The 12,192-nt window shown below is 37.5% G+C and overlaps 1 protein-coding gene across 13 annotated transcripts in view; it reads left to right on the top strand.

Annotated features, from left to right (window-relative positions):
* The window catches only part of EP400 (E1A binding protein p400), a 50,904-nt gene that overhangs the window by 35,728 nt on the left and 2,984 nt on the right, over positions 1–12,192 (top strand). For 6 of the 13 annotated variants that reach the window (XM_067307263.1, XM_067307264.1, XM_067307259.1 and 3 more), the window contains 19 exons: positions 469–600; positions 706–750; positions 860–1,013; positions 1,462–1,703; positions 2,259–2,432; positions 2,672–2,719; positions 3,732–3,868; positions 4,436–4,492; positions 4,605–4,683; positions 5,275–5,475; positions 6,536–6,581; positions 6,674–6,783; positions 7,394–7,598; positions 8,122–8,285; positions 8,653–8,859; positions 9,157–9,352; positions 9,800–9,930; positions 10,614–10,781; positions 11,533–11,610. In XM_067307263.1, the coding sequence (XP_067163364.1) occupies positions 469–600; positions 706–750; positions 860–1,013; positions 1,462–1,703; positions 2,259–2,432; positions 2,672–2,719; positions 3,732–3,868; positions 4,436–4,492; positions 4,605–4,683; positions 5,275–5,475; positions 6,536–6,581; positions 6,674–6,783; positions 7,394–7,598; positions 8,122–8,285; positions 8,653–8,859; positions 9,157–9,352; positions 9,800–9,930; positions 10,614–10,781; positions 11,533–11,610 (2,574 nt within the window). Of the gene's footprint in view, positions 1–468; positions 601–705; positions 751–859; positions 1,014–1,461; positions 1,704–2,258; positions 2,433–2,671; positions 2,720–3,731; positions 3,869–4,435; positions 4,493–4,604; positions 4,684–5,245; positions 5,476–6,535; positions 6,582–6,673; positions 6,784–7,393; positions 7,599–8,121; positions 8,286–8,652; positions 8,860–9,156; positions 9,353–9,799; positions 9,931–10,613; positions 10,782–11,532; positions 11,611–12,192 lie in introns of those variants that run through there. The other 7 variants (XM_067307270.1, XM_067307269.1, XM_067307265.1 and 4 more) reach the window with 5 other exon arrangements.

The following is a 12,192-nucleotide window of genomic DNA, read 5'->3' as shown; positions in this document are numbered from 1 at the left end:
GCACCAGAATGCCTTACAGGGAACTTGTCTTCTTGTGATTCTCTTGTTTTAAGGAGGTGCGAGTTCTTAATTCTTATTTGTAAAATAGGAATAACATTCTTCAGCACAGCTCAGCAACTGTCTGTTGTTGTTGATAGCAGGGAAAATTTTCATTAATTTCAGTGAGGCTGCTCGTTTGAGTAAAGTTAAGCACAGGTATCCATTTGTGGAGTTATGTTCTGGTTGTCTTTGTTGTTTAACTCAAATTCTGAGTTTGTATTATTTTGAAGGTTTAAAGATCCTCACAGTGATGGAAAAAAATCTCTTATTAAGTGATTATGAAAGGCATCTGTTAAGAAATTGCTTTAAGTTTTCTGTGCCTGAAAATATCAAAGTTTAAGGAATTTGTCCATGAAAATACAAATCGACAACTTTTAATCCAGTGTCTATTACTGCATAAAGTTTATAATGAGCCTGGCTTTCACCTAGGTGGAACTGAAAGCTGCAAAGAAAGCATGGGAAGTTCAGCATATGAAGGTGTTAAAGGAAAAGGAGCAAAAAATGCTTTGGGAGGATGAAGAAGAACTTCTCACCTACACTCGGGAGGATGCATACAACAAAGTAACTCCTGATCATTTTTGTATTTCTTCTTGGTTATTCTGAGAATACCTTTTCCTTCAGGGTTCAGTCAGATCATTTGAATTGTATTCTCTTTTTGTTTTGTAGGAATATGTCTACGAAGGTCCAGATGGACAAACTGAAATAATGCCAGTACGTAAAAGAAACACCAGGCGGTCAAAATAGGCTTTTTATTTTTTGAGAAATAAAGATCAATGATTAGCTAATACATTGCACTAACTACAAATTACGTTCTGTATAGCTTTGGACTCCCCCCACTCCACCTCAAGATGACAACGATATCTATATTGATTCTGTTATGTGCCTGATGTATGATACCACCCCAATTCCAGAATCAAAGTTGCCACCAGTGTATGTCCGGAAGGAACGTAAACGACACAAAACAGATCCATCTGGTAAATATTTGTTCAAAACTGTTATGAGGTCTATTGGTAAGAAATCATGATTTTTTCCTTGTGACTGTATGTCTGGCCTTGAGAAAATCAAATGGGGCAGATTTGAAGAGATAAAAATTCTTGTCTCATGGTGGTCTTAAAGCAATATAATCACAGGAAACCCCAGTTCTTATAGTGAGTCTTGCTATTTAGACATGTGGGTATTTTTGCTTCAAAAAGGACAGTTTTAAAAAACAAATGTTCTGCTGTGTGAATTAGGACAGGTTTGGTATTGCTTTACAAAGGCTCTGGCTGTTATGTTTTGTTACGGACAGTGTGCTTTTAAGAAGCAGTGCAGAATACTCTATACATTTTTAGATAGTTTAAAGAGTAGTTTGCTGTTACAAATAGCAGAAAATCAAAGAAAGGTAGTAACCATTTGCTAAGAATGTCTTTTTTTTAATCGTAGCTGCAGGTAGGAAGAAGAAGCAACGTCATGGAGAAACAGTTATTCCTCCTCGTTCACTTTTTGACCGAGCAACTCCAGGAATGTTGAAAATGAGACGAGAGGGCAAAGAGCAGAAGAAAAACATCTTGTTGAAACAACAGACACAGTTTGCAAAGCCTTTGCCGACTCTTGTCAAACCAGCTGCTGAGGCTGGACAGGATAATCCTGAGTGGTTGATCAGTGAAGACTGGGCACTTCTGCAGGTTAGACGATACCTGCGCTTTCTGCTTTTTTAATGTATTGTATTTTAGCTTCTAATTTCAGAAATGGCTCTTTCTGCACATTGTCTCTTCAAGGTCATTTCTAATTTCTGATGGCTAGTTTGCCATTTTGCTAACATAATTTGAAGCAGATTGTGTATCACTTGTGTTCCTTTAAGGATAAATTAAAACTTAAACTACGTAATGCACGAATATGTCCTAGTTTTGTTCTAGGGACCACTTCCTGTTATGTCCTACATTAGTTGTGGTGTTTGGACATTGGGTAATGCAACTAAAGTTCTGCCCATGTTTGGGCAACACTTGAATGGCAGCTCTATGCCCCTCTTATACCGATCCCCAAGTGTTTTGTTGCACATTAGTCTGCATAACAGCATTTTACGCTTACTTATTCTTTGTGAACATAGGTGAACCCACGGCCTGAGCTGCAAGCTATTTGTGTCGTTGTAGTAATGGTGTATGGATGCATGCAGATAAGGGTAGGTTTGGAAGATTGGAATGGTTTGTCATCTGAAGTTTTTGTACCTTTATCTCTTCTAGGCAGTGAAGCAGCTACTGGAGCTTCCTTTAAATCTTGCCGTTGTATCACCAGCACACACTCCCAATTGGGACCTTGTTAGTGATGTTGTTAACTCGTGCAGCAGAGTCTATCGCTCACCAAAACAATGCCGAAACAGATACGAAAATGTCATTATTCCAAGGGAAGAAGGAAAGGTGAGTTTACATAGAAATGATGCGTCTTTTATACCTTAAGTTTGTAGAGTTTTTTCCTTATCTCTGTAAACACTTGTTTTTGTTAAATGTTTCAACAGTGTAAATAAATAACTTTTAAAAGTTTATAAAATTATCCTCATCAGGATTTCCACTTATTTTATGTGATTTCTTTGAAAAGAAAAAGCACCTGAACAAAATCTTCCACAAAAGATCATCTAACTTTCCTTCTTATTTTACAGCTAATGTACGAAGCTAATCCTAAAAAGAAGACAAAAAGTATTTATAAGGTGTGCATTGGTATTCTTTCAAAATCAAATCTAGACACTGTGGTATTTAGCAGCAATGGAGGTGGGCAGATAATTCATATGAGATCCATGTTGAGTGTTACTTGAGTTCTGAAGCATCAATTAAAATTCCAAATTTATTTTTCCTTTCTTTGTTGATACAGTGGATTGACACCAGACTTCAGCTTTTGGATTTGATAGATAAATTTTAAATCATACAAGAAGTTTGTGATTTCACTTAAACTGTAGTGGGTATTTTTCCATCTAACAACCACCATGTAACTTACCCTGATTATTATGATGATACTTAAGATCTGTAAGAATGTATTCCATGATAGGATCTAAGTGGATTATAAATATATAATGAATTTAATGCTTGAAGCACCTCTTTGTAAATGGGGATAATATGCTACAGAAACAAAAATAAATTCAGTGATTATAAACAACTTCTTCCAAACTATACAGCAATTTAGTGATAGAACTGGGTGTAGAGTCTAGAACTTCTGACCATAGTCCCATTCTCTGACTAATAAGCAGGTTTGTCCCTGACTGGCAGTTGCTGCTTAGGAGAAGCCAAATATTAGAATGGCATGGTGTGCTGGATGTTAACATAGCTTTGTTAGGAGAGCAGTGCAGTGATGGTTTTATTATACTACATGTGCGCTATGAATAACTATAAACTAATGGGCTCTTGGTTTGGGTATTGAATTAAGCTTGCAAAATCTAAACTAAAGCAAAGATTCTTTTTCAAATTAGAGTTTGCCATTTTGTATGTCCCCAAGTGCTGATGCCAGTGTGACCGTGAGAACTGCTCCTTATTTTGCTTTTTTTTATATATTTCCCATAGAGTTTTGTGTAACAGTAAGTTATCAGTGACACGAGGCAGAAACCAGTCTGTGATAGATATGTTGGAGTACGTTTTTAAATAATCTACAAGCGCACCATGTGTTTATACATAGACAAAATGCAGTGTGGGTGTGTTCACAATTAAAAGTTGGTTTGTTTTCATTTTTAGACTAAAAACAGTCGCCCCCTTCGCACCAATCAGATATATGCTCAAGATGAGGGTGCCACCCACACGCAACTTTATACTAATCATTTTGAGATGATGAAAATGATTGCAGGGAAAAGAAGTCCACCTATCAAACCTCTGTAAGTTTAACTGGGATCATCCAAACTCCCTGTTTCCACAGATCTTCAAGATACTGTGTTTTGAATTGCTCTCACAACCAGCCGTTATTTCACATTCTGTTTCAAACTACTGTTTTCTTTCTCTGCTCTTGAACTCTTTCCTTGTGTCCTGGCCTTGTGTCATTGGAACACCATTGTATTTCATGGATCTGGGTTAACTTTTACTCATGGCATTAATTTCTTTTGTGTGATTAAGAGCAAAAAGGCACTCATTTGTGATTGGGTTTTTTTTTTCATCTACTTTATAAACTATACTTTCCATTTGCCTGAATTGCAAACATTCTGATGTTAATGTCGTTTAGTAGCACATTCTGTTCTATGTATATTCCTACAGTAACTTTTACTATATTCATTTAATATTTACTCTAAGTCTTCCTTAAAATGTTTATCTGTATGCAGGCTCCAGTACTGATGGGAATACCATGAAAACCTCACCAAAACTGCAGTGTAATCTTCTAAAACATGTGAAATTAAATGTTGTTTTTAAGGTTTTTCTGTCTCTAGTAATACAGTTTTGCTCAATTTCAGACTTGGCATGAATCCTTTCCAGAAGAATCCAAAGCATGCATCTGTGCTTGCAGAAAGGTGGGCACTCTGTCTTAAAGGAGTTACAGATTAAATAAAAAGTGTTTTTTTTTAACTTTCAGTTTTTATTTCTAAAATATTGCATGCTTTGTTTTCTTATCATTGTTTGTAGTGGAATCAACTATGATAAACCACTTCCTCCGATTCAAGTTGCATCCCTCCGAGCAGAACGTATTGCAAAAGAGAAAAAGGTACAGTCAGCTATATGTATAACTGCAGTAATTAAACAACTAGACAAGAGGTAGAGGAAGTATGAGAAAAGCTGACGTCTGGGAGAAGTTTGCTGGTACAGTAGGTGTCACGGGCAGGTGCAAGTTGCATGCATAGTAGGGTTTGAATATCCAGTCTTGAAGCAGGACCTTTCCCTGGGCCTGTATGTCAGGTTCATATTTTTTAGTTACAAGCACCTTTTTGAAAAATACATTAAAAAACAAACAAACAAAAAAAAACCCTTCCACCCTTGTTTTATTCTTGCCTGCTTTGTATTCTCCTTTCTTTTATTATTCAGAAGATACTTTTCCTGGCTTGTTGATGGTAAATTCACTTGCTTGTGTTATGTTCTAAGCCATAAAACCACGAGTGCGCAGCTTGTAGTTTGAAATTAGTTAGACCGTGTAACTTGGAGTTAGAAAGCTACAGTGAAGTCAGATTTGTATGCTCTATCTGCATGCACATATATAATACATGCTTAGAATGAAAGCTTTTTTTTTAAAAAAAAAATACATCCTAATTGTTTTGTGCACTGTTTTGAAGACTGTGAAGCTCACACTTTGATTTCCTAGGCTTTGGCTGAACAGCAGAGGGCACAGCAACAGACAGGCCCCCAACCTCAGCAGCAACAAGCTGGCCAGCAGCAAGCTCAGCAACCAGCCGTACAGCAAGCACAAGCCCAGCCTCAGCCACAGGCTCAGGCACAGGTAGTTCAGCAGCCGCAAGCGGTAGTACAGACTGCGGTAACTACTGTGGCCAACACAGCAGTATTGGTAAGAAAGGGAAGGCGTGGTGCCTCTGATATAGTAATTTCAGTTCTTCTTTGTGTATCATATTTGCATGGGATTTTTTTGCTCGGAAGGTGAGAATTTTAGGTTGGTATAGTGAAACAAAAACTGTTTTTCTGTTTTGAATATGCCAGGTATCTTTTTTTGCTCATTTATTAAGACTGTGTTCATATCGTGATTGCCGTAGACCTTGGCATTCAAGAGTGAAAAAAAGCCATGTCCTTTGCAAAGGTTTTATATCCCATTAAGTTTAGACATTAATTGAAGTCTGAGCAAATACATTTACACAGTAAATAAAAAATGTTTATCCAGAGAACTTGGAGGATAAAGAGACTTTTGGGTATGGTTTTAGTGGCTAACAGCATAAAATAATTTTGCTAAAAGATTTTGCTAAAGTAGCTAAAAACAAAGGTTGAGTAAATTAAACTTTGCTGGGGAAGTGGAATGTTACAACCATTGTAGGTCCTAATGCAACCACTGTAGGATGCATTAGTGCAGATATGCAAAATTTTCATGGCTTCTTTAAGCCTAGAATCTGTTTTAATGAATTTGATGCCAGGTCTGAGGCTTGTATTTTTAGAGCCCACCCTATTTGCATGCTAATGTGTGCAGGCAGTGGTGATCTTAATTTGCTTGTTGAAGGTCTAGAGTACAGCAGTTATTAAAGAGAGAGAGAAAGGGCTATGACCCACAAGTGTCACTACGTGTCAACTACTCAGTGATGTTTGTGTGTGAGCTGTTACCTGCAGTGTGCCAGAGTAACATATTACTCCCTTATTTTGTTATAGAGGATGTCAAATGATATTAAATTTACCATTCAGCTGCTCTCCAATTGCTTGTTTGTGTGGCACACCCCTAACACATACATAAATTGTATTAAGTAAAATGATTGAGCAATAATAGAAGTATCTATGCATTTTATTGTATTTTTTTTAAATTCTCACTTCTGGCAAAGAGCATTGCGTTAAACAGCACAGAAGCATAAGAGCTATGTTCATTTTTTTTATTGTTTTCTGAACGGTTACCTCAATTGTCTTCTAAATAGGCGGGCACAATCAAAACAGCAGTTACTGGGACAAGTATACAGACTGGTAAGAAGACTTTATAATTGGGCATTGGAGATGAGAGGACATTCAGATTTTTATTTTTTAAAATCTCATGTTTAATCTTGGGTTGTTTTCAGCTACAGTGAGTGGAAATGTCATAGTGAATACAGTTGCTGGAGTCCCTGCTGCTACCTTTCAGCCCATCAATAAACGCCTGGCTTCACCTGTTATACCCGGAACACTGACTGTGAGTAGATTGCAATGCTAGTTGTGTCCCTGGTCTGATTTTGGTTGCAAGTTGTATCAGCATATCTGTTTTCTGCATTAGCTTTCCATGTTATCAGAAACTTTGTTCCTTGCCAACTTCATGTGCTTCTTGTGATTCTGTATGCAACCCCTCTTCCCTGCCAAAAAAATCAGAACGCTCAGTGACAGCTTATCAGAGCATAGTACCTAACTGATAGTGCTGCTAAAAATGGTTCATAAACGAGTGCTGTCATAGAAAATGGATCATGTCATTGTCATTTCCAGCCTATAATTGTTCTGTGCTTTGTTAATTATGATCTTTATTATTATTTTAAGGGTATAAGACTGTAGAAGATAAAAATATGAAAGGTAGTAAAATCAAATTTCTGTAGTGTGGTTAAGGTCTCGGTGATCAGCCTCTTTGAAAAAGATTTAACAAGAAGCTGATTATGATACATATCCGACCAGATAGGTATGTTAGAAAGATTTGGGCCTACTTTGCTTTATTTTTTGTATTTGTTTCTAAAACTGTACAGTCTGTTTCCAGAAGATTCTGTAGTTTTATGTGAGGTGTGAAAACTGTGAGCAATAATGACTTTGTTCCTCTTCAGACTTCGGGAGGCACCGCAACTGCACAAGTGGTACATACCCAGCAGCGAACTGCAGCAGCGCCTGCTGCTTCCACCGAGCTGGTGACGATAGCATCTACCCAGGGGGTTCGTGCGGTAACATCAGTGACAGCATCCGCAGTAGTAACTACAAACTTAACACCAGTGCAGACCCAGGCAAGATCTTTGGTGACTCAGGTCACACCAGGTAATAACCAGGCGTTTAGGGTTTTTTTTTTTCCCTAGGGTCTGTAAAAGCCTCAGAATTCTTATAGTTTACTTGACCACCACTTGACCAGCCATGATATTGAAAGTCTGTAATTGCTGGCAGCACTATTAAACAATGCTACAATTTTTAACTTGCTTTTTGTTGCTGCTCAAATTACATTTTTCTCCAGTGAGTATTTCTGGATAAAGTGTTGCAGTAGAGAATTGCTTGGTCTGCAGGCATTACAATTAAAAAAATGATTATTAATAAACTAGCAGTACAGTGTTGGAATTGACTGCCTCAACTAAAAACCATTATGAAGAAAGGAATATATAATTTATTATTTACTCTGCTTTTTCATCATGTTTATGCTAATGTGTTCTTATTTGTAGTCAGACCACAAACGGTGCTGGAGCAGAAAAATATGCATTTAACAACTCAGCTTTTCAATTGAAATCAGTGAATTAAATTGAATGTTGAAATTCTTCCTTCAGAACCTTTTTTTTTTTCTCTTTATTCACAGCTACGCCAACAGTCCAGATCTCTGGCAAAACAATCACCCCTGCGCACTTCCAGCTTCTCAGGCAACAGCAGCAGCAGGCTGCTCAGGTGCAAGTGCCACAGATTCAAGCTCAGGCACAAGCCCAGTCTCCAGCTCAAATAAAAACTGTAGGGAAATTGTCACAGGTGAGGAAACGTTCCTGAAGTAACATGGGATGTTACTCTCACTGTTACTGCAAGCATCATTAATGATGTTTATTGTAACCCGTTTTCTTGGACTAGAATGAAAGGCAGTTCTTCCTTAAATTTGATCCTTCTACAATTTCATGAACTCAGGGAGCCCAGTAGCCATTTCAAGTAGTACCACTATTGCAGTAAGTCAGGATATAAAGCATTGCGACCCACTGTATAAAGGAGCTGCATTCTTAGCTCTTTGCTCCTAATTAAAGTCTGGCATAGAATGCTTCTCCTTGAAAGCTGCAGCTTCATCTCTGTTCCTATTCTGGTAGTTATATAAAAAATTGGAAACAACGAAAGTGTTTTATTTTTGCAGGAGCAGCTGATCAAGTTGCAGAAGCAGAAACTACAGCTTCCTCAGCAGCAGGCAGCACAGCAGACACAGCAAGGGGCCCAACAACAAACAGCACAAGTACAAGTGCAACAGCAACAGCAAACTCAACAACTCACTGCTGTTACAGCACCTCGGCCTGGCGCAGTTCTCACAGGCACTACTGTGACAAACCTGCAAGTTGCTCGTCTTGTAAGTTGTTTTTGACTTTGAGAAATGGTCTTAAATACCTAATTCTCTTTGCTGATTTAAATGAGCTGGATGCTGGTCATTTGTGTACACAAATGCCCTTTACTTATGCAGTACAAAAGATACAACTAACACAAATAGCTTTTAAGTGCACCTACACTTTAGACACAATGTCAGCTGGTGTTAGTATAAAGGAGAAATTATATTCAGAAACATTTACAACTATCGTTTTAAAACAACCTGTTATATGCAGCAAATATTTTTTTGCCAGTACAATAATCTTCATTCCTTACTGCTTAGACTCGTGTTCCTGCTTCCCAGCTCCAAGCGCAAGGACAGATCCAGGCCCAAACTCCACAAGCAGCACAGGTTGCTTTGGCAAAGCCTCCAGTGGTGTCTGTTCCAGCTGCTGTTGTGTCATCTGCGGGAGTCACCACACTCCCTGTTACTGTCGCAGGAATTAGTGTTGCTATTGGGCAGCCACAGAAGGCAGCAGGTAGGTAGAGAGACTTGCTAAAACATAGTATAATTTAAAATCCCTTTTCTTTTAAATTTAAATCTGTGCATAAGAGAAGGCAATCAGATACAGTTTTTAAAATAAAGCCATAGTAATTTCATCACTTCTTTTAAATTTAAAATGGAGATACGAAAACTTGTATTTATTTCAGGACTATCTCCTGTAGTATGAACAGAATTTTTCCTGTAGCTGTTACAGTTAGAACACAATTTAGCATACTTATGCCCTTAGATGAAAGAATGTTTTTACTCCATTCTCAAAATCATATATCTTATTCCTGTTAAAATCAGTGGCTTATTGGTGCTAAGAGCTATGCAGATGTGTAAGTCTATAAAAAACACAGTCTGTGCTTGCAAGCTGTGGTTATTGGGATGAAGCAGTAAAATGAAGGCTCTTAACATTTCTAATTATTTTTGTAATTTTCAGGAGGCCAGACAGTAGTTGCACAGCCACTGCATGTCCAGCAGCTTCTAAAACTTAAGCATCATCAAGCAGCACAGCAACAGAAAGCTATCCAGCCTCAGGTTGCACAGGGTCAAGCTACTGTGCAGCAAAAGGTATTTACTGTCTGCTCTTTCTTTGAGCTTTGTAATGCTTCTGTAGTTGTAACGCTTCAGTTCTGAATTACGACGCTCCTAGACAGTCAGTTAACATTTCTGTGGGTGGATTGTAAGTATAGCTGAAGAGATTGGTTCTCGTACAGAGAACAGTTTCTTCATGTGTGTTGTCAGGTGCTTAATAATTTTTCCTATAAGACTATTGTTTGGTTTGATTTTTCATGCCACAAACTGTTCTGTTTGTTTTCCGTTTTAAGTAGCAAAGATTAGGATTCTCTTTATGCTCTTCTAATATAGCCAAATATGGAAAATTCCCAAAGATTTTCACCTTTTATGATATACACCATGCAAAATATGCTTTTTCTTGAAATGTCATCTTTTCATGGACTTTGCTATCAATCAGCCATCAGTGTGGTTTTGTTGTAGGTTATAGGTTTTTCAGAGGTGTATTCCTGCATGAAGTGTGTGTGTGTGTGTGAGAACCTTTTCAGTAAATGCTTTAAATGATTCAGAGTGCTTGTATAAATGCATGAAAGCTTTCTCCCAGTACTCATTTTACTACTATTAAGCTTGAGAGGATTTTGTTTCAGTAACTAAATATAATTAATTTAATCAGTTACATACCTATTCTTTAAATATATATAAATGTTGTAGACAGCAATGCTTTTTTTCCTCTTCTGCAGATAAATGCTCAACAAGTTACAGTCCAAGCCCAACAGCAGACATCACAGCAACAGAAAGTAACTTATACTACACAGCCTGCCATTAAAACACAGTTCTTGACAACTCCAATTTCCCAAACCCAGAAACCAGGTGGAACCCAACAAGTGCAGGCCCAGATTCAGGTACAGGTAACACAGGTTTACACCTTTAACCTCTGCCATGACTGGAGAATAGTAAAGATGACAGGTGACTTAGCATTTTAGCCCCTGCTCTTACTAATTCTAGTTATATGTTTGTATAAATTGGCTTTATAATAAAATTCATTGATGCTGAATTTGCAACCTTGTTAGCAGGTCAGAGGAACCATCTGACCTGTAAGTTCTCCTTTCCTCTTTGAAAGAAGTAAATTATGTCACTCTTTTTTATTAAGTAGTGTATTCCAACTGTATTTAGTAGGGAACATTCAGCCAGAGTTCTTCCCATTTTCTGCTGCTGCCTCCTGACAGCTGTCTTCTTTTCTGCACAACCAGATCAGTCTAACCAAGGGACAAGTAAAGGAATTAGGAATTGGAAACCTTACTCTTTCAGAAGTATATCTAAGATAAAGTAGGCCATTAGAATTTCTGTGCTTCCTTTAATTTTATATAGTTAGTGGAGGAAATGAAAGTATGTTGCAGTTAACACTGCAGTTTAATTAAGAGTGAAAATGTGACTCTTCCCATCCTACTTAAGTTCCTCAAAACACTAATCTAAAAGGTTTTTTTTGTTTTTTGTTGTTTTGTTTTTTTACAAAAGTATGGTATTACTGAAAATGACAACCTGCAGCTTACCATGAACTGGACTTTGGAAACTTAGTAACAGTTTTGATGGTATGGTGTGTTGTTGCTATTAGCCATTTTTTATTTTGACTACATCTTTCTTTATTTCATGTCACTAAAGGTTGCAAAACTTCCACAAGTGGTCCAGCAACAGGCTACTGTTGCCAACATTCAACAGATGGTTTCAGTTTCCCAACAGGTAGGTCTTGCTCATGACAAATATGGCACTAGAGGCATGATCCTTATAGCAAGCTCGTTTATTTGGGAATATATATATTTTTTTCCTTATATGTACCATATGCAGTAATTTTGGAGAATGTAGCAAGTATCTTTCCCTCCTGTAAAAATGAATCATGTGATTACTGAGTCAGCTGCTGTATATCCTCTAGTCTGTAAAAATTTACTAGCTAGAGCAATGTTTGTTTGTCACTCTAGATAAGTTGAAAACAGCTTTTTAGTATTTTTCTGGAGCTGAAAATTAAAAAAAAAATTTTTTTGTGATGTATAGTCACATAGCAAAGAATTGAACTAATGTGAACTAATGAAATGTCAACTGAGTGAATTCTTTTACAAAAATTGGGACAAAAAGAGGGTTACAAATTGCTTTGTTCCAGTTCCCAAAGCTGTGTCAAGTGCTTCACGAAAGTCAGAATGGTAGAGTATCTGCTCTGAATGTGGTGTGGTACTAGATGGGGCTAGGGCAAGAGAAGGATGAGACAGTTCGGTGTCCCTTCAACTAACTACCTGGAAGCTCATTTAACTGTTTAAAACAATGTCTTTC

This window comes from Apteryx mantelli, chromosome 17, assembly GCF_036417845.1.
Source record: "Apteryx mantelli isolate bAptMan1 chromosome 17, bAptMan1.hap1, whole genome shotgun sequence".
Classification (NCBI taxonomy): Eukaryota; Metazoa; Chordata; class Aves; order Apterygiformes; family Apterygidae; genus Apteryx; species Apteryx mantelli.
This window is presented reverse-complemented; position numbering and strand designations above follow the sequence as displayed.